Source organism: Nomascus leucogenys, chromosome 4, assembly GCF_006542625.1.
Source record: "Nomascus leucogenys isolate Asia chromosome 4, Asia_NLE_v1, whole genome shotgun sequence".
NCBI lineage: Eukaryota > Metazoa > Chordata > Mammalia > Primates > Hylobatidae > Nomascus > Nomascus leucogenys.
Window position 1 is genome coordinate 108,743,888 of NC_044384.1, and position 22,460 is coordinate 108,766,347.

General features: G+C 44.2%; 1 protein-coding gene and 1 long non-coding RNA gene across 2 annotated transcripts in view; one reads left to right on the forward strand and one right to left on the reverse strand.

Annotated features, from left to right (window-relative positions):
• Positions 1-2,930: 2,930 nt before the first annotated feature.
• On the reverse strand, positions 2,931-5,543 carry LOC115834805. The gene is made up of 2 exons (XR_004029774.1): positions 5,489-5,543; positions 2,931-3,364 (listed from the first exon to the last, which is right to left on the reverse strand). It is a non-coding gene; the product is annotated as an uncharacterized LOC115834805 (long non-coding RNA).
• Positions 3,293-22,460, forward strand: part of CCDC13 (coiled-coil domain containing 13) — a 64,098-nt gene continuing 44,930 nt past the window's right edge. Inside the window, exons 1-4 of the mRNA XM_030812029.1 lie at positions 3,293-3,393; positions 16,668-16,894; positions 17,796-17,944; positions 22,313-22,455. Of these exons, the coding sequence (XP_030667889.1) occupies positions 16,674-16,894; positions 17,796-17,944; positions 22,313-22,455 (513 nt within the window). The 5' untranslated portion in view covers positions 3,293-3,393; positions 16,668-16,673. The remainder of the gene's footprint in view (positions 3,394-16,667; positions 16,895-17,795; positions 17,945-22,312; positions 22,456-22,460) is intronic.

Genomic DNA, 22,460 nt, shown 5'->3' on the forward strand with positions numbered 1-22,460 from the left:
CCTTCTTAGACTTGACATCAAAAGCACAATCCATAAAAGAAGGAATTGATAAATTGGACCTTGTCAAAATCAAGCCTTTTGTTCTGTGAAAGCCCAAGTGAAGAGGATTAAAAGATGAACTACAGATTCGGAGAAAGTATTTGCAAACTACATATCCAACAACGGACTAGTATATAGAATATATAAAGAATTATCAAAACTCGACAGTTAGAAATTGGGCAAAAGACATGAACAGACACTTCACCAAAGAAAATATACAGTTGACAAATAAGCACATGAAAAAGATGTTCAATATCATTATCTGTCATGTATGTTAGAACCACAATGAGATATCACTACACACCTATTAAAACGACTAAAATAAAAATAGTGACAACATCAAACGCTGGCAAGGATGTGAAGAAACTGGATCACTTAAACATTTCTGATAAGAATGTAAAGTGGAACAGTCACTCTGGAAAACAGCTTTGGCAATTTCTTCTAAAACTAGATATGCAATTACCATACTACACAGCAATTGCACTCTTGGGCATTTATTCCATAGGAATGAAAACTTACATTCACACAAAAACCTATACATGAATGTTTATAGCAGCTGAATCATAATTGCTCCTAACTGGAAACAACCCAGATGTTTTTCAGTGGGTAAATGGTTAAACAAACTGGTACATTCATACTAGAACTACTCAGCGATAAAAAGGAATGGATTATTGATACACACAACAACTTGGATGAATCTCCAAGGAATTGTTCTGAGTAAAAAAAAAAAAAGAAAAAAAATCCATCCTAAAAAGTCTACATGCTGCGTTATTTCATTTATATAACATTTTTGAAATGACAAAATTTTAGAAATGGAGGACAGACTGGTGGTTGTAAAGGGTTAGGGACTAGGGCAGGAGGAGGGAGGGAAGTGTACATATTTATAAAATCACAACAGAGAGATCCTTGTGATAGTAAGTATTTGGTATCTTTTTTTTTTTTTGAAATAGACTCTCACTCTGTCGCCCAGGCTAGAGTGTAATGGCGCAATCTCAGCTCACTGCAACCTCCACTTCCTGAGTTCAAGCGATTCTCATGCCTCAGCCTCCCAAGTAGCTGGGATTACAGGCGAGCACCACTATGCCTGGCTAATTTTTGTTATTTTTAGTAGAGATAGGATTTTGCCATGTTGGCCAGGCTGGTCTTGAACTCCTGGCCTCAAGTGATCCGCCCACCTCAGCATCCCAAAATGCTGGGATTATAGGCGTGCATGAGCCACCGTGCCCAGCCAGTATTTGGTATCTTGATGGTTGTGAATACACAAACTGACACATGATAAATCAAAAGAAAAGTACAGTTAAATTGGAGAAATCTAAGAGGAGTAGGTTGTATCGATGTCAATATCCTGGTTGTAATATTATACTAAAGTACTGCAAAATATTATCATTGTGGGGAACTGGAAAAGTATACAGGGGATCTCTATTATTTTTTACAACTGCATGTGATTCTACAATAATCTCAATATAATTTCAAATTAAAAAGCAAAATACAAAGGGCAGTGTCCTACAGATACTTCTGGTTAGAGAAACAAAGTGGGCTGGAATTAACAAACATCTGTATACCCTACATGAGGAAATACTGGTGACCCAGATTGGATTCGCCAGCTTCTTGGATGATAAAATGTCAAGCTTATAAACTAAAGAAAATTCTCAAGAGAATTTTGGGCAGAAAAAAAAATGGCATGAGAGCCTTAGTGGTGACCGTGGAAAAGTAACAAACCTAGAGGAAAATCATCCCTGCTTTTTAAAAAATGGGTTACTGCAAAAATATCCTCGTCAAAAATAATCCTTGGATTGTTGGAGCAAATGTTACCCCCTTTCCCAAACTTTCTAATACATACATTCTAGTATGTCGGTTCTGAAATTCTCTTGCATCCTTAATTTTCTCACAGCATGTTCTTATTTTAATGACAACCTGGCTTTCTGCTAGGAACCATGCTTTCCAGAAGCCCTCTAAGTAGACCTGGCTATTCCTTTTCCTATGCCACATAGTCCCATCGTGGTCATGAGGCAAATGAATGATACTCCCCACTACACACACCATATAAAAAAACCCTAATCCTTTGAGGCTCACATCTACCTGAATCCTACTCTTTATCCTGTCTCTTTGCTGCCACCTGTATATTTATAGGTCTCCCACCCTCAGCTCACCAGGCAGCAATTGGAGACCAACGGGAAAGATCCATTTTTCCTTTATCAGAAAACTTCGGGTTTATACCTGCAGTGCTGATGGCAGTCTAATGCCATATCTTATGTATGCATGTCTATGGGATGGGTATTCATTCACCTTATGAGGAAAAAAAATAGAAAAACAACTACCAAGATTTTCAAATTATGAAGGCCTGGATAAATATTTGGGCAGGCGCTGTGGCTCACGCCTGTAATCCCGGCACTTTGGGAGGCCAAGGGGGGCGGATCACCTGAGGTCAGGAGTTCAAGACCAGCCTGGTCAACATGGTGAAACCCCGTCTCTGCTAAAAATAAAACAATTAGCCGGGTGTGGTGGCGGGTGCCTGTAATCCCAGCTACTCAGGAGGCTGAGGCAGGAGAATCGCTTGAACCTGGGAGATGGAGGTTGCAATGAGCTGAGATCGCGCCACTGCACTCCAGCCTGGGCGACACAGCGAGACTCTATCTCAAATAAATAGATAGATAGCCAGACAGACAGACAGATAGGAAAACTCCCTTGAACCATCTTTCTTAGAAATTTGCCTCTCACCCCCATATTGCCCTGAAATATAGTAGTGTCTTACATTGGAAAATGCCATTTAAAAAAAAAAACATACAAGTGTTTTCCTTTATGAAAATAAACGATGTTCATTATTTTAAAAATCCTCTAAAGTGTAAAAATAAAAACACAGCACTGCTATTCCACCACCCAAATATAACTACTTATTTATTTAGCATTGCTGTATTGTGTCCTGCTTTCTTCACTCACCATCATAACATGGCCTTTCCTCACACTGTTTTACATTTTTCAAATATATCTGAATGGCTACTTTAAATTTCATGGTGGAATCGTTCGCTTTTTAACTCCCCAGCAGGAGAGCGGAATGGGCATCTCTGTGCAGAACGTTTGGTCCACACAACTTTTTAAAAAATATACTACAGAAGATTTAAAATCTCCAGCGCACTCGAGATCGTGCCCGCTTGGATCCAGCCCAGCGCACCATCAGCGCCTCTGTCACTTTCAGAACTCTTGGCGCCCCCTCGGCCCCCGTAGAGTCGCGTTGAAAACGCGCAAGTGACGTCGCTTGTTTCCCTGGTGACGGTTGCCAGGGCAGCGCGTGCCGGCGTCCGGAGGAGGTGACCTAGCCGCGGCGGTCCTAGAAGGGAGAAGTGGAGAGAGACCGCTGTAAGTGCCGGGGAGAGCGGAAGGGCCCGAGCTGGAGCCGGGAGAGCCCGCAGCTGCCGGGGGCGCGGAACCGAGCCCGAGCGCAACCCCAGCCCGAGCCCGCTGCCACTGGCCGGGCGCTCATTGCGTGCCGGGCGCCCAGCGAGGACTCTTCCCCTTAGTCCTTTGAATCTTCACACACAGCCCTCTTCTTCCCCAGGCAGATGCTTATTTTCCATGCAGTACGTGGGTTAGTGAGGCGCAGAGGGTGGGTCGCCTGCCCCAAAGTCATAGCGTAGATGGCACAGTCAGAACTCGAATTCAGGTCCGCCTGACAAGCGCTGTCTGCTGGGCCTCTGCCACTGGACCCTCCCGCACAGCACTGAGAGATGGGACCCGACGGCGTGCACTTCCCCATCTCCCAGTTCCCCTTCCAGGCCCAGCCCCCACAGGACCGGGGACTCGCAAGAGGGAGTTACCCTCCAAGCGCGGACTCCAGCCCTGAGAACCAGAGCATCACCCCGCTCCCATCCCCCCTACGAAGATGCTGGCATATAGGGCGCCAAACTAGGCATCTGCGGGCGGCCTCCCCACACCTCCAAGGCTGTTGTTGAGAATACTCGAAAAGAACACAGTAAGAGAAAAGAAGAAAGAGAAGGATAGAGGAAGAGAAAAACAATGAAAAAAGTGGCAGGCCGATGGGGCAGGGGTTCTCAGTCCTTCCTCACTGGTCCCTGTCACCTGTGGTCCCACATCCTGTGGGATCTTGCTTCCTCATAGGACTCCTGAGTGGGTGCCACTCTTCCCACTCCCTGGCTGTAAGCCCTACCTGAGCCAAGAGTTCTTTCCATGCTGCTATAGCCTTTACTTTATTTTTTTTATTATTATTACTACTTTTTTCTTTTTTTTAGATGGAGTCTTGCTCTGTCGCCCAGGCTGGAGTGCAGTAGCGCGATCTCGGCTCATTGCAACCTCTGCCTCCCGGGTTCAAGCGATTCTCCTGCCTCTGGCTCTTGAGTAGCTGGGATTACAGGCGCCCGCCACCAGGCCTGGCTAATTTTGGTATTTTTAGTAGAGACAGGGTTTCACCATGTTGGCCAGGCTGGTCTTGAACTCCTGACCTCAGGTGATCCGCCCACCTCAGCCTCCCAAAGTGCTCGGATTACAGGCGTGAGCCACCACGCCCGGCTTAGCCTTTACTTTTAAAAGAAAATTAATAGACTTAAAGCAGATTTTCGGAAGCATTGAGCAAAAAACAGTTCCTTTATACACTCTGTATTCCCATTTCGTCTGTTGTTAACATTTTACACATTGCATTGGTGTGGTACATTTGTTATCGTTGATACAACTATATTGGTATGTTATTACTAACTAAAGTCCATAGTTTACGTTAGAGTTCATCTGTTGTTGTTGTTGTTGTTGTTGTTGCTGTTGTTTTGAGACAGGGTCTCACTTTGTCACCCAGGCTGGAGTGCGGTGGCATGATCATGGCTCACTGTAGCCTCCAACCCCTGGGCTCAAGCAATCCTCCCACCTCAGCCTCCTCAGTAACTGGGAACACAGGCACGTGCCACCATACCCAGCTAATTTTTTTTAATTTTGTAGAGATATGGTCTTGCTATGTTGCCCAAGCTGGTCTCAAACTCTTGGCCTCAAGTGGTCCTCCCACCTTGGCTTCCTAGAGTGTTGAGATTACAGCTGTAAGTCACCATACCTGGCCAGCGTTCATTGCTTAAGGTTGTACAGGTCTACAAGTTTTGCTAAATGTGTAATCCTGTGTATCTACCATTAAAGTATACAGAACAGTTTCACCTCCCTAAAAACCCCCTAGGCTTTACTGTTCATTCTTCCTTCCTTCCAACCCCTGGAAACCACTGATATTTTTCATTTAGAAGGGATTTACAATCACTGATATCTTTTACTTCTCTGTTATTTTGCCTTTTCCAGAATATTATACAGTTTGCAATTATACAGTATGTAGCCTTTTCAGAATGGCTTCTTCACTTAGCAATACACATTTAGGTTTCTTTCATGTTTTTTTCGTGGCTTGATAGCTCATTTCTTTTCATCACTGAATAATATTCCCTGGTATGAGTGTACCAGGTTATCTATTCACCTATTGAAGTACATCTTGTTTTTTTCTGATTTTTGGTAATTATGAATAAAGCTATGAACATTTCATGTGCAGGTTTTTGTGTGGATATATATTGTTTAACTCATTTGGTTAAATATGATTACTGGATCATATGGCAAGACTGTTTAGCTTTGAAGAAGACTACTCAATTGTCTTGCAAAGTGGCTTTTCCATTTTGCATCCCCATCAGCAATAAATGGAAATTCTTGTTGCTTCACATTCTTGCCATCATTTGATGTTGTCAATGTTTTGGATTCTAGCCATTCTAGTAGGTATGTAATGGCATCTCATTTTTGTTTTAATTTGCAATTTCCTAATTATATATGTTGCTGAACATCTTTTCATATGTCTACTTGCCATCCATATTTCTTTTCTGTTGAGGAGTTTGTTCAGATCTTTTGCCTACTTTTTTTTTTTATTTCTTTTTTTTTTTCACTCTTCTTGCCCAGACTGGAGTGCAATGGTATGATCTCGGCTCACTGCAACCTCCACCTCCCAGGTTCAAGCAATTCTCCTACCTCAGCCTCCTGAGTAGATGGGATTACAGGCTCCTGCCACCACGCCCAGCTAATTTTTATATTTTTAGTAGACACGGGGTTTCACCATGTTGGCCAGACTGGTCTCGAACTCCCAACTTCAGGTGATCCACCCACCTCGGCCTCCCAAAGTGCTGGGATTACAGGCGTGAGCCACCATGCCCAGCCTTGCCCACTTTTTAACTGGGGTATTTTCTTACTATTAAGTTATCAGAATTCTTTGTATATGTTGGATATAGTCCTTTGTCAAATGTGTGTCTGGCCGGTTTTCTTCCAGTCTCTATGGCTTCTCTTTTCTTTCATTTTCTTGTTTTTTATTTTTTTTATTTTTTGAGTCTTGCTCTGTAGCCCAGGCTGGAGTGCAGTGGAGTGATCTCGGCTTACTGCAACCTCCACCTCCCGGGTTCAAGCGATTCTCCTGCCTCAGCCTCCTGAGTAGCTGGGACTGCAGATGTGCGCCACCATGCCCAGCTAATTTTTGTATTTTTAGTAGAGACAGGGTTTCACCATGTTGGCCAGGCTGGTCTCAAACTCCTGACCTCAGGTGATCCGCCTGCCTCAGCCTCCTAAAGTGCTCAGATTACAGGCATGAGCCACCGTTCCTGGCCTTTTTTCATTTTCTGAACAGTATCTTTCACAGAGTAGAAGTTTATAATTTTAATGAAGTTGAATTTATCAATTTTTTTCTTTCATGTATCATGCTTTTGGTATTATATATGAAAACTCATAGCCAAACCCAAGGTCAGCTAGATTTTCTCCTGTATTACCTTCTAGAAGTTTTGCATTTTACATTTCAGTATATAATCCATTTTGAGTTAATATTTGTGACAGGCATAAGGTCTGTGTCTAGATTCACTTTTTTACATGTGGATATTTGTTGTTCCAGCACCATTGCCTTTGTTTCTTTGTCAAGGATCAGTTGACTGTATTTATGTGGGTCTATTTCTGGGCTCTTTATTTGGTTTCATTGATTCATTTGTCTGTTTCTTCACCAATACCACACTGTCTTAATTACTATCATTTTATAGTAAGTCTTTTTTTTTTTGAGATGGAGTTTTGCTCCTGTTGGCCAGGCTGGAGTGCAATGGCACAATCTCAGCTCACTGCAACCTCCGCCTCCCGGGTTCAAGCGATTCTCCTGCCTCAGCCTCCCAGGTAGCTGGGATTACAGGTGCCCACCACCACACCCGGCAATTTTTTTATTTTTAGTAGAGACGTGGTTTTACCTCATTTGCCAGGGTGGTCTTGAACTCCTGACCTCAAGTGATCCATCCACCCGCCTCAGCCTCCCAAAGTGCTGGGATTACAGGTGTGAGCCACCACGCCTAGCCTAGTAAGTCTTAAGGTCAGGTAGTGTCAGTTTTCCACCTTTGTTCTTCTTTAATATTGTGTTGGATATTCCGGATCTTTTGCCTCTCCACATAAACTTTGGAATCAATTTGTTGATATCCATACAGTAATTTGCTGGGATTTCTTTATTGCAATTGCATTGAATCTGTAGATCAAGTTGGGAAGAACTGACATCTTAACAATATTCATTCTTCCTATTCATGTGCATGAGATAACTATTTGTTTAGTTCTTGATTTTATCAGAGTTTTATAGTTTATAGTCTTTTCTCAGAGTTTTATATTTCTCCTAATATAGATCTTACACATATTTTGTAAGATTTATACCTAAGTATTTCAATGTTTGTGTTAATATAAATGGCATTGCATTTTTAACTTGAGTTTTCTATTGCTTATTGCTAGTATGTGGGAAACCATTTGACTTCTGTATATTAACCTTACTTCTTGCAACCTTGCTGCAATCACTTATAAGTTCCAGGAGTTTTTTGTTCTTTTTTTTTTTTAATAGATTGTTTGAGATTTTCTGCATAGACAATCAGTTATCTGCAACCAAGACAATTTTATTTCTTCCTTTCCAAAATATATATCTTTTATTTCCTTTTCTTGGCTTATTCCATTAGGTAGAACTTCTAGTATGATGTTGAATGAGAGTAGAGAGAAGGGACATCTTGCCATGTTCCCAGTCTTAGGGGGAAAGCATGTAGTTTCTCACTGCTAAGTATGATGGTAGCTGTATGTTTTTTGTAGATGTTCTTAATCAAATTGAAGAAGTTCCCCTCTATTCCTAGTTTACTTAGAGTTTTTATCATGAACGAGCATTGGATTTTGTCAAATGCTTTTTCTGTGTCTATTAATATGATTGTGTGACTTTTCTCCTTTAGCCTGTTGATGTGATAGGTTTATGTTAATTGATTTTCTAATGTTAAACCAGCCTTGCATACCTAAAGTAACTCCTATTTGGTCATGTGGTGTAATTTTTCAAATACATCATTGGATTCAATTTGCTAATATTCTTGGAGAGGAAGTTTGTTTGTTTGTTTGTTTGATTTTTTTTTTTTTTTTGAGACAGGATCTTGCTCTTTTGCCCAGTCTGGAGTGCAGTGGCACAATCATGGCTCACTGCAGTGAGAGGAAGATCTGAGAATTACCTCCCCTCCTTTCACTTGACTGGCCCATCAAACTCTTTCTTTGCTGCAAAACTCGCTGTTTTCAGTGCATTGGTTTTCTGGACAGCAGGCAAGATGAACCTGTCAGGCTGTTACTTGCTTCGAGCTGCCTCTTCTTCCTCTTCGCTCTCCTTCCCTCTCTCCCACCTCCTCACTCTACACCTTCTCCTCATGCTGCTTTGTTCATACTCTAGGTCTCAACTACCTGAGGCTCCAGCTGAGACTTCCCTTCTGAACGCCAGACCCACCCAGCATCTCAGCCAGCCAGCTGCCCACCCAGCATCTCAGCCAGCCAGCTGCCCACCCAGCATCTCAAAGTCCACCACCTTGTCTGCAGCGTGGAAAACTGCTCCTCTGTCAGGGCCTGCTATCTCCCCAATCACTCAAACCCAAACCGCCTAGGTTTCTCCCCTCTCCTTCTCTGCATAGTTGCCTTCAGTCCCTTCCATTTGGCAGCAATTCCTGTTCCCCCTTCTCCATCTCCACTGCTGCAGTTTTGATGTAGGCCCACATGGCTTCCCAGAGACCCCCTCCTAGCTAGGCCCTTTGCCTCCAGCTCTGCAGAAGGCAAAGCTGATCCTGTGTGCACCCTCTGAACATCTCCAACGCCTCAGGATAAAGTCCAGGCTCCTTAGCTGGGCAGATCAGACCCTTCTTCTGGTGCCTCCCCAAATGTGCCCTGCCCTCTGGCCATTCTGAACCCTTCATAGTTCCCCACACTCATCACATTCTCTGCACATGCTGTTCTGGCAGGAGAGCCCGCTGACCCCCACTCAGGCACCGTCCCTTCCCCACCCAGGTGAATTTCTTCTGCGTTCAGCTTCAAATTGACTGAGATGCCTATCTCTCCTGCAGCCTCTCTCTCCCCAGACAGCCTCTCAGAGCGCTTAACACCTCTCATTCTCAAACCAGCTGAATGTTAGGCTCACCTGGGAAGCTTTAAAAATACAAAAATGTTAGCGGGGCATAGTGGTGCACGCCTGTAGTCCCAGCTACTCGGGAGGCTGAGGCAGGAGAATCGCTTGAACCCAGGAGGTGGAGGTTGCTGTGAGCCGAGATCGTGCCATTGCACTGCAGCCTGGGCAACGAGAGTGAAACTCCATCTCAAAAAAATAAAAATAAAAATAGATACCCTGGCCACAGCCCAGATTATTAATTCCAAATCTCCACTGGCCTCATGAATAGCACAGATTAGATACTAATACTCTGGGGGCCAGTCTGGACCACAGGTGTCCTCTCAGTGCAGGCATTACTGTCTATCCCAGAGGCTTCATTGGGTCAAGAGCACCACTTTTCATACAGTGATAATAATTATTTCCATGCATTCTTCCACTTAATCTCACAACCTCCCTGTGAAGTTCGTAAGTATCAGAGTCCCATTTTACAAATGGGAAACGAAAGCAAAGAGGTTAAGTAATTTGCCTGGAGCACAGTGTACATTCAATGAGTACCAGTTCCTCAGTGACTTCAAGTGCAAATTGGGAGTGGAAAAGGAGAAAAGCTTTACAAGTTACTGTGTTCATTCATTCGGTGACAATTCTACAAACATTAGTTGAAGGCCTGTTCTGGGCAAGATGCTGAGAACTAGCAAATGAATAAGATATTCGGACCCCTGCCCTTCAGAGGTCTCTTTGTAAAGGGAAGTAATGTAAATAAAATAATAGATAATTATAATACACTGAGGTTAAGTTTAGTGATCAAGGGGTGCCCTAGGGATTCTGGGAGTCCACAGAGTGCCCTGAGGGGAATCCTAGAGTCTAATTGGGAGTTAGTGGGAAGGTAATGGGCTGGGATGGGGAGGCCTGGGAGGAAGGCCTCCCAGGGAGAGGAGTAGCTGAAGCCAGCCTCTGAGATGCCACTGGGCTTAATCCACAGCAGGAGCCACAAACCCAAAACATCTGCTGTGGCTGATGGGAAATAAAAGTGAATCCAACGGGTTTAAGAGAAAGAACAACATTTATGTGCAGTGATAATGGGCAGCTGGTGTGCCAGCTGCAGCATCTGGAAGTGGCAGGGACAGTGGTTCAATGGAAACAACATATTGTGCACCAAAGGAACTGTCTACATAGTAGCTGCTGTCCGTGTGTGACTGTGGGCCCAGCATTGCCAGATCTGTAAACTTTTATAAAAGAAGCTGGTGTAAACCAAACATAAAATTCATTGGCCCCCCAACCATCTGAATGGACTTCCTTCTCAGCCAGGGCACTCCAAAGTTAACCGAAAGACCAGTTCAGGCCTTGATGGGAAGCAAGGGTTGGACATGCCTCATTATGCCCACCTCCATTTTGGAATTCAGGAAAAGTTGACCAACATTTAACATCAACACAGACCTTAAGTCTAATAAGAAACATTTACAATCTATTCTCTCTGAAGCCTGCTACCTGGAGGCTTCATTTGCATGATCAAAACTTTGATCTCTTTTATTCTAACCCAGACATTCCTTTCTATTTATAGTAACTCTTTCAACCAGTTACCAATCAGAAAAATTTTAAATCTACTTATGACCTGGAAGCTCCCCCCTCCCAACCTTGGAGTTGTCCTGCTTTTCTGGACCAAATCAGTATATATCTTAAATATATTTGATTGATGTCTCAGGTCTGCCTGAAATGTATAAAACCAAGCTGTGCCCTGACCACCTTGGACACGTGATCTCAGGATCTCCTGAGGGCTGTGTCACGGGCCATGATCACTCATATTTGGCTCAGAATAAATCTCTTCAGACTGGGCACGGTGGCTTACACCTGTGATCCCAGCACTTTGGGAGGCTGAGGCGGGCGGATCACTTGAGGTCAGGAGTTCAAGACCAGCCTGGCCAACATGGTGAAACCACGTCTCTACAAAAACATACAAAAATTGTCTGGGTGTGGTAGTGCATGCCTGTAGTCCCAGCAACTCAGAAGGCTGAGGCAGGAGAATTGCTTGAGCCCAGGAGGTAGAGGTTGCAGTGAGCCAAGATTGCACCACTGCACTCCAGCCTGGGTGACAGAGCGAGACTTCATCTAAAAAAAAAAAAAAAGAAGTACATCTCTTCAAATATTTTACAGAGTTTGACTGTTTTTGTTGACACTGGAAATCTGATATTGAAATTACAACTCTTTGAATGTTGGCAACAAATTCAAATCCTAACACAGTGTTCTGTGAGAGCCAAACAAAAATGTCTGTGGGATGTGTTAAACTAACTGTAGCCTAAAGCTGCCTTCTTATATATTCTAAGTTCAGCCTAAAAGTTCCTCTGTACATAGTAAACTGTAACCTAACTAGGAATTTAAACAGACTAACCTACTCTTGTACCAGTCACAGAGTTTCAGCCAATCACAGGCAGCCAGCTATTCAAATTGTATTCAAAAAGGGCAAACAGCCAGCTGTAATCAGTCCAGCTGCTTCTGTACCTCACTTGTGCTTTCTGTTCATCACTTTCCTTTTTCTGTTCATAAATCTTATTAGACTAGGTGGCAGCCCTGGAGTCACTCTGAATCTGTTCTGGTTCTGGGGGCTGCTAGATTTGTGAATCATTCTTTACTCAATTGAATTCTGTTAAATTTGATTTGTTTAAGGTTTTTCTTTTTTTATTTTGGAGACAGGGTCTCACTGTCACCCAGGCTAGAGTGCAGTGGTGCGATCACAGCTCATTGTAGTCTCAACCTCCCAGGCTCAAGCTATGCTTCCACCTTGGCCTTCCAAAGTGCTGGGATTACAGGTGTGAGCCATCATGCCTGGCCTAACGTTTATTTTTTAACAGAGGATATAGCCTTTGGGCCAGCCATTATACTCACATGTATTGTTTATTACAATGAAAGAATACAGGTCAAAATCAGCAAAGAGGCACATAGGGCAGAGTCCAGGAGACACCAGGTGCAAGCTTCCAGTTGTCTTCTCCCAGTGGAGTCATGTTGACAGTACTTACTTCTCCCAGAAACAATTCATGGCAACTTACATGGAGCATTGCCAGCCAGGGAAGCTCCCCTGAGTCTTGGTGTCCAGGGTTTTTATTAGATGGTTACGTAGGTATAGTTGACCTTAGTCACTCAGTCTCCAGCCCCCTCCAGCCTACCCCGCACCTGGCAATGAATCACATTGTTAATTAACATGGACTGGAATGGCCCAAGGCCCCCAGGTGAAGAAAAACACTCTCATCAGGAAGGATGGTCCAAGGGCTCAGAGATTCTCTCTAAGGAGAGGGTCAAAGGCCAAACCTGTTTTTTGGAATGTGTGGGTGTGGACAATACAGGTTTTCTGAGTTGATTCTTTATAGTTTCTCTTACTGGGCAGAGCTGCCTGGTAAGGAATTTCAACATAACACCAGCTCCTGCTTTTGTTTGACCTTTGCCAAACCCTGGGCTCAGCCCACAGCACATTAAAACCACCTGGGCAGCAGTTATACCATCCCATGCCTGGTCTCCACTCCAGACTAATTTCAATCAGATTCTCTAGTGGTGGGGCCTGGTTATCAGCATTTTTAGATTGTATCCTGGGGATTTGGTGTTGAAGCAAGTTTAAGAGTAACTGGGTACAGGCTCTGGGACCATGCCTATGTGCAAGATGGATATTAAGTATATTGAGAAGGTACAGATAGAGCAGTTGAGGCTGTTTGGGCAGGTAGAGTATTCCTCCTGGAGGGTCAGAAAAGGACAACAGTATTCATGCCGGGTGTAGGAGGAACAGCAAGATTTAAGCCTTGGGGGGAGAAGGAGGTATGGGAACAGAGGAGCAAGTCAACACAACTAGCTAGAAGTTGACATTATGAAAGGGAAAATAGGCTAGAAGGACACAGAGGCCAAATCCAAAGTGGTTAATGCCATTGGACTTGGCTTTGTGGCTAAGGGGCATCTGCTGAAGCTTTTTGCACAGGAGTCTGTCAGGCTCAGAGCTGTGGTTTAGAGAAACTAGTCCCTCAGCAAATGTTATTCATTTGTTCAACAAGTATTCATTCCATGCCTGCCATATACCAGGCCCTGCTATAGGCACTGAGGATACAGCAATGAACAACACAGTGCCTGCCATTGTGAAGCTGGTGGGGAGGGAGAGAGGCAGTCAACAAGTAAACAAATCAAAATATAATGTGTCAGGTGACTCTCAGTGCCATGGAGGAAGACGAAACAGGGCAAGGACATGGGGAGTGAGGGCGAGGGTAGGGATGCCTTCTACAATAGGATATGAGGAGACTTCTGTGATAAGGTGACATTTGAGAGGAAGTAGGTAAGGTAGATGTCTGGGGGAAGGACATTCCTGAGAGGTAACAGCAAGTGCAGATACCCTAAGGTGGTTATGAGCCTGGTATCAGTGGGAATGGAGACATGGGGGCAGATTTTAGGACATTTATGGAAAATAAACAAGATTTATGATTAATTGGATGATACGTAGATGAGGTGGCTTGAGGTTGGTTTAAGGCAGGGATGCTTACCACCAACTACACTTTAAAATCGGGAGGGGAGCATTTAATAATTCCAGTGTCTGTGCTCTATTATTTCATTTATGTGAAGTTCAAACAGACAAAACATCAAGAATGTATAAGAAACTGATCACTCAGTAACAGTGAGTGATTGTATTGTGAGTGTAAATTGTATTGTCTAATACAATTTAAAAATGGGCAAAAAATGTGAATAGACACGTCACAAAAGAAGATATACCCATGGTCAGCAAGCACATGAAAAGATGCTCAACATAACTAGTCAACAGAGAAATGCAAATTAAAACCACATTGAGACACCATTTTATTTTTATTTTATTTTAATTAATTTATTTATATTTTATTTTATTTATTTATTTTGAGACAGAGTCTTGCTCTGTCACCCAGGTTGGAGTGCAATGGTGCACTCTTGGCTCACTACAACCTCGGCCAGGCTGGAGTGCAGTGGCACAATCTTGGCTCACTGCAACCTCGCCCAGGCTGGAGTGCAATGGCTCAATCTTGACTCACTGCAACCTCTGCCTCCCAGGTTCAGGTGATTCTCCTGCCTTAGCCTCCTGAGTAGCTGGGATTACAAGCCTGTGTCACCACACCCAGCTAATTTTTGTATTTTTAGTAGAGACGGGGTTTCTCCATTTTGGCCAGGCTGGTCTCGAACTTCTGATCTCAGGTGACCCACCCATCTCAGCCTCCCAAAGTGTTGGGATTACAGGCATGAGCCACTGTGCCCTGCCTATTTATTTATTTATTTTTTGATACAGAGTTTTGCTCTTGTTGCCCAGGCTGGAGTGCAGTGGCATGATCTCAGCTCACTGCAACCTCTGCCCCTGGGTTCAAGCAGTTCTCTTGCCTCAACCTCCTGAGTAGCGGGGATTACAGGCACATGCCACCATGCCTGGGTAATTTTGTATTTTTAGTAGAGATGGGGTTTCATCATGTTGGTCAGGCTAGTCTCGAATTCCTGACCTCAGGTTATCCACCCATCTCAGCCTCCCAAAGTGATAGGATTACAGGCATGAGCCACCATGCCCGGCTGAGATACCATTTTACATACTAACGAGAAAGTCTAAAATTTAGACTGACCAGCCTAAATGCTGACAAGGATGGAGCAACTGGGACTCCCATACATTGCTAGTAAGAATGTAAAATGGTACAACCACTCTGGCAAACAGTTTAGCAGTTTCTTATGAAGTTAAACATAAATTTACCATATGAGGCAGAATTTTCACTTCTACGTATTTACCCAAGAGAAATAAAAACATACGTTCACACAATTACCTTCTTATACATGAATGTTCATAACGTCTTTATTCATAATAGCCAAAACTAGAAACAGCTCAGATGTCCAATAACAGGTGAATGTATAATCAAATTCTTGTTTATTTAAACAATGTAATATTACTCAGTAATAAAAAGGAATGAGCTTATAATGCGTGCAATGACATGGATGAATCTCAGAAAGGTAGTGCTGAGCAAAAAAGCCAGACACAAAAGCCTAACTACTGTATGATTCTAGTTATATGAAATTCCAGAAAAGGCAAAACTGCAGTGAACAAAAGCAGACCAGAGTTTGCCTGGGATTGGGATTGGGATTGGCGGGAAATTGACTGCAAAAGGGCACAAAGGAGGATTCTGGGGTGATGAAAATGTTCTTTCATGATGGTGGAGGTGGTTTACACAAGTGAATATATTTGTCAAAACTCATTTGTACACATAAAATTGGTGTTTTTCTTTTCTTTTGTTTTTGTTTTTGGAGGCGGTCTCACTGTTACTCGCAATGGAATATAGTGGCACAATCATGGCTCACTGCAGCCTCCACTTCCTGGGCTCAAGCGATCTTGCCACCTCAGCCTCCTAAGTAGCTGGGACTACAGGCGTGCACCACCACAGCCAATTTTTTGTAGAGATGGGGTTTTGCCGTGTTACCCAGGCTAGTCTCAAACTCCTGGTCTCAAGCAGTCCACTCACCTTGGCCTCCCAAAGTGCTGTGATTACAGGCATGAGCCACAGCACCCAACCTGGTGGATTTTATTGTACATAAATTATTCTTTGATAGACTGACTAAACAGAAACCAGACAAAATTGATCTTCGGTGGTAGCAGTCAGAATGATGGTTACCTTGGGGGATGATTCACTGGAAGGGGCACAAAGTAGCATGCTCAGGGACTGGAAGTGCCCTGTACCTTGATCTGGGTGGTCACCACAGAGGTATATGTCTATGGACAGATTCACTGAGCCATATGGTCAGGATTTATGTACTTTATTGCATGTGAATTATACCTGATTTTGAAAAGAAAAAGAAGAAATGATGGCCAAGCCCCATTCCTAGAAATTGGGATTTAGTTGGTCTGGAAATGGTCCCAGGCATTGTTATTTAGGAGTTCCTAGGGGATTTTAATGTTCAACCAGAGTTGAGAGCCATTGATTTAAGGGACAGGCAAGAGTCAAGTGTTGAGTCTGAGTGATGGAGACTATTCTGATGCCATGTGCAATCTGGTGGCATGTTCAGGAACTGGGGAGGATGCTCAGTTCAACTTTGGCTTTCTAGTGATCTGAGGTGAGGGTGGAGCTTCCAAGCTTCTGCGTGGACATACATGCAACGCGAAGCAGTAAACTCCAGGGTTGGGGCTGCAGACAGGGCGGACTGTGTGCTGAGTGCTCGGTGTGGAGTTTGCTTCAGCTCAGGCTTCTTTTCTGATGCCTAGGGCAGGATGGCAGCAGATGAAAGCTCACAGAACACTTTGCGGCTCCAGTTCAAGGCAATGCAGGAGATGCAGCACAAACGGTTACAGAAGCAGATGGAGAAAAAGAGGGAAAAAGAACTGAGCCTCAAAAGCAGAGCTGATGACCAAGAGGAGCCCTTGGAGGTTTCAGATGGCCTCAGCCTTCTCCACGCAGGGGAGCCAAACTCGAAAAATAGCTTTGAGAAGAGGTAAATGCAAGTTTGAAATCACTCAGGGGTGTGTGTGTGTGTGTGTGTGTGTGTACCACTGGAGCTATAGCAAAACTTGTGAAATGCAGCTAAAGTGATAGAAGGAAGCTTAGAGCCTTAATTATAGCTGCATTTAACAGGTTTTGATACAGCTTCTGTGGTCAATCCATTCTAAATGCTTTATAATACATATTATGATTTCTTCTTAACCCATAAATAATTTAGGAGTATAGGGTGTTTTTCTAGTTCCAAGCATATGATGAGTTTTGGGTTTTCTTGTTTTATTTCTATTTTTTATTATTGATTTCTAAAACAGTCACTTGCCATTAGAGAAAATAGTCTGTATAATGTTATTATTTAGAATTTGCTAAGATTCCCTTTATAGCCTATAATACTTTTTTTTAAGAGACAGAATCTTGTACTGTCACCCGGGCTGGAATGCAGGATGATAGCTCACTGCTGCCTCAAGCTCCTGGGTTCAAGCAATCCTCCCACTGCAGCTTCTGGAGTCACTGGGATTACAGGTGTACACCACCATGCCTGGCTAATTTTCTTTTCTTTTCTTTTGAGACAGGGTCTTTCTTTGTTGCCTAGGCTAGTCACAAACTCCTGCCTTGGCTTCCCAAAGTGCTGGGATTAGAGGCATGAGCCACCACACCCAGCCCTGTAATATATTTTTATGCATGTTCCATGGATGCTTAAAAGAAATATGAATTATGGGTGTTTTTTTTTTATAACTCCCTATTGAAGCCAGCTAATGAACAACATTAAAACCTTTCTTCTTTCGTGTGTGTGTGTCTGCCTCTGCGTGTTCGTCTGTCCACCTAGGCAGTGGAGGCCTGACCCCTGCCCACCAGGGCCTTTGCCTTGGAGGAGCATTAATTCTGCCTTTGCCTTGTAGGGTGCTTGAAGATGAGATTGAACACCTTCGAAATGAGCTCAGGGAAACAGTGGATGAGAACGGGCGATTGTATAAGCTGCTGAAGGAAAGGGACTTTGAAATCAAACACCTCAAAAAGAAAATAGAAGAGGACACATTTGCCTTCACAGGTAGCTCCACCATTGTTGTGACAGTCCTTGCTCTGCAGTCCAGGGACTTCAGATAGGGCAGACAGCAGGTTCCAGAGAGCAGGTTCCCAAGAGAGTGCCAAGGGTCAGTTGTGGTCAAGCTTGTCCAGAGAAGTCCTGGAAGTGAGGGAGAGGGTAGAGGAAAAGAGCAGCCCCAGGGAGGCCAGCCCACCAGAAAATGGGAGCACAGGGAGCAATGAGGGATTTAAAAATGGGCCAGAAGGGCCAGCAGGCAAGCATCATAGACAATGTTGGTGACCCAGCTGGGACTCATGACAGGGGTTCGCCATCATGCTCACAGCATGTTCAGGGGCTGGCAGGATCCATTTCTCCTTGTTGCACTGGCTCACATGTTATTTTATGAACATAAAAAAGCCCCAGCAGCCTGCAATGAGCTATGATCACCCCCCACTGCACTGAACCCAGGGCAGCAGAGTGAGATCCTGTCTTGAAAAAAAAAAAGCCCCAGTAGAGCCAGGTATGAACTCTATAGCACCTGCTGTTGCTGCTCCAGAAAGGTAGATGAGTCACCTATTCTGGGAGGATATCATGGGACCCAACCACCAACAAGGTCTGGGCTGGGCCTTGGCCCTGTAAGTCTGGGCTAGACCTTAGCTGTGTTGGTGGAGACCTCATGGTGGCCCCATGAGTCTGGTGAGGACCTTGGCTTTGCAGGTCTGGGAATGACCTTTGATCGTGGTTGTGAGCTGGACATTGGCTCTGTGGTTATGAGTTTGACTTTCACCCTGCTGATGTAGTGAGAACTTTGGACTCGATTGTCCTCTGCTATGTATATACCCATTGAGCAATTCCCAGATGGCTAATAAATCAGAAAGTATTAGAGATGTCACCAATCACAGAGAGCAACAGGGCTGACTCAGCATCTACCAGACTATCCGTCCTTGCCTTTGAGAGTAAATGCGTTTGAGGATAGGTATGTTCATAGGACCAAAGCTCTGGTCAGTCAATGCTGAATTACAAAGCAAGGGGAATTTGGTATCCTAAAGACTCATGGTAGCCTAATGCACCTCCCTCCATTCTTTGACCTTTTCTGTCTGAACAAAAAACACAAAGCCTGGCTAAGGAAGCCTACACTCAGCCTGGCTACAGATTCAGCTGTGGAAGGGGCTGCTTGCACTTTTACAAGGCTGTAGAGAAGCTGATGGGCTCCAGGGGGAGCAGGAGATACATCTCCACCCAGCCCACCTGGGAAGCAGATCTGGGGTTACTCCCTCTTCCCCCGCCCCTCTCATTGTTAACTGTCTCTTGCAAGCTTTGCCAAAGCCCAGACTTGGTCGTGGCCTCATCTGACTGCCAGCCCTAAGTGTCCCTGAAAACCACTTAAATCCAGTCTTCACTCTGAAGTCACCATTTCTGATTTCCATTCTCACGTTTTGGAGAGAAAAATCTGACAAGCCATTTATGTTTTTAATTTTTTTTTTTTTTTTTTTTGAGACGGAGTCTTGCTCTGTTGCCCAGACTGGAGTGCAGTGGCATGATCTTGGCTCACCACAACCTCCGCCTCCTGGGTTCAAGTGATTCTCCTGCCTCAGCCTCCTGAGTAGCTGAGATTACAGGTGTGTGCCACCACACCCAGCTAATTTTTGTATTTTTAGTAGAGACAGGGTTTCACCATGTTGGCCAGGCTGGTCTCGAACTGCTGACCTTGTGATCTGCCCACCTCGGCCTCCTAAAGTCCTGGGATTACAGGCGTGAGCCACCGTGACTGGCCTCCATTTATGTTTTTAAACTGTGCTGTGAGTGGCAGGCTACTGAGAGTTGATAGATTGGTTTCTTTGGGCTGGATTTTTAGTGATTCTTTTGGGGTTTGTTTGTTTACTATATTTTTTATACAGTTTTTTAGTGATCTAGTGATTATAAAATACATATTACCTTTTCATAGTCTACACAGAACTAATATTTTACTACTTCAAATGGAATGTAGAAACTTTACCACCATCCAGGTCCCTTTACCTCTCCCTTTCTATTGCAGTTTTTATATGTATTACATCTATATATATTGAAAATCCCATCAGTCAATGTTATACTTTTTGCTTTCAACTATTATACATATTTTAAAGAACCCAAAGGGAGAACTATTCTATTTAGCCAGATAGTTAGCATTTCTGTGTTTGCCCATCCACTGCCGCCCCCATTTATCAAGGGGTTGCAGCTTCAACAGTAGAGCTTGCCTGGCGACAGGGTTGGGAAAGAATAGGAAAAAAAAAATACCCAGAGGATTTTTTCCACTCTGTCCGTGCCCCACTTCCTGCTCTTTGGACTAGAAAGACCTTCTCTTGGATCTCGTTCTGATGGCCCGTTCCAGAATTTGTGCTGATTTGAGTCCTGGGAAGAAACGTACCACTGGACCATTTGTACTTCTAGGTCTGGTTTCCTTCCCCAATATGCTTGCTGCCATTTACATCCAGAAACCTCAGGTAGCTGCTTCACATATCCTATCCAGGGCTTTTGGTTGTATTCAGCGAAAGAGACAGGGTAGAGTGTGCTTACTCCATCTTAACCAGAACCAGACCTCTGCTGAAATTGCATTTCTTTAAAACTGCTAGAGTTCATGATTTTCACAGTGATCCTTTATTATCACCACCCCCGACACCCTCCTGACACACAACCTATTAAAGGAGCCAGGGAGCAAAGTGTGCCATCTTGGTGCTGAATGGGGCCTATCTCCCTCTAGATACTCCAGGGCTCCAGGTCTGTTCTGAGCCTTTTCTCTTGGTGTGTCCTTGTCTTCTTCAGCAGACATGAGATTCCAAGGGCAGCTACTCCTAGTTGCCCCACTCACTGCCTCGCCCAGGCTGGCAGGAGCAAGCCTGGGCTGAGGTGATTTGAAAGCCATCAAGTGTCTGTTTGCTTTCCACCAGTTGTCACCCTTCATCTTGTTCTGAGGCATATCATGGCCATGTTAAAAAGTAGGACTAAAAAATAGGACTGCCAGTTACTCCCTGCTACAGTGTCAGAAGTGTTCAGGAAACTTGCAGACCATCTGACCACCTCTGCCATTGCACAGATGGGGGAGCTGTACTCCAGCGGGCAAGGGACTGTCAGGGCTACCCACCTAGTTAGTGACCATGCTGGACTAGCTCCTGCTGCCTGCCTTCCACACAGCTCCCATACCATGCAACTTCCCCATTCACATCCTCCAGCCACCTTCCACAGCCTCCTTCCCTCGCCCACTGCAAGTACCTTCCGGCTACTCTGGAGTCCTTGATGATCCTCAGATACTCTAAGCACATTCCACCTCCAGACCTCTGTACTTGCCATTTCCTCTGCTTAGAATGTTCTTCCTAGGTGAGAGCACTCTTCATGGTTTGAGCCCTCAGTTCATTCACTCAGGTCTCTCTTCACACATCACCTCCTCAGAGAGCCTTTCCTGGCCACTCCATCTAAAATAGCATCACCTCCCTCGTTCTTACCCCCTTGCCCAGCTCCAGTGTATTTCCTAGCACTTATTCCTCCTACGTATTAGAATACGTATTTATTTCTTTGATGTTTTAAATTATCTGTCTTCCCTACTTGAATGTAAACTCCATAAGTCTTTTTTATCCAATATTAGGTATTGAATCCCTAATACCAAGAGGACCCATCACTTGGTAGAAAATAAATGTTTGCTAAATGAATGTATGCCTTTCTATTGGGTAGGTGTTACCACCAAATTCTAAGAAACAACCACATAATCTCAGCAGCAGTAAGCATTTATTTAGCTTAAACATCTGGGGGTTGGTTGGGGATTGGCCGATCTAGGCCAGGCTTGGCTAGGTTGGTTCCACTTTGTTCAATGTGTCTCTCTTCTGTTCTTGAGACCAGCCAGCCAGGTATGTTCTTCCTGTGGAGAGGGCATAAGCAAACACAGCGAGTTTAACTGCATGAGTGCTTTTCAAGCCTCTACCTTATCTGCACCTTATCTGTTAACATGCTATTGGCCAAAGCAAGCCAAATGGTTGAGCCCAGAGTCACAGAAGGCCCAAGGGGACTACATCCTGCTCATTAGAGGGCACAGCAAAATTACAGGGATATGGATGTGATCCTATCACTGAGGATGTCATGAAGCATCAGAGTGATAAACCTGAGTCTCACAGAATTAAAACTCTGTTTTCTGTTTTTATCATTTTCCTAGAACATACTGAACCTCTGAGTGGCTGCATTTCCACTCACTGGAGTTGGGTCCCAGGGCTGCTAGGTATATGGTGACCCTCCTAAGCTAGTGCCCCTTTACGAGCATTCATGCCAAGCAGCTTTAGCTTTTAAGACCCTGGTGCTGTTGGTAGTGGGGCATGAGTTTGATGTGTATGCCTGTGTTTTTAATTGACCTCACCATTCCTTTCATTTTAGGGACAGCCGGTGTAGCCGGAGACATGGTCGCCACCAAAATTGTGGAGCTATCAAAAAAGAACCGGCTGTTGATGGCAGAATCAGAGGGTGCAAAAACCAGGGTGAAGCAGCTGACCAATCGCATCCAGGAGCTGGAGCGGGAAGTGAG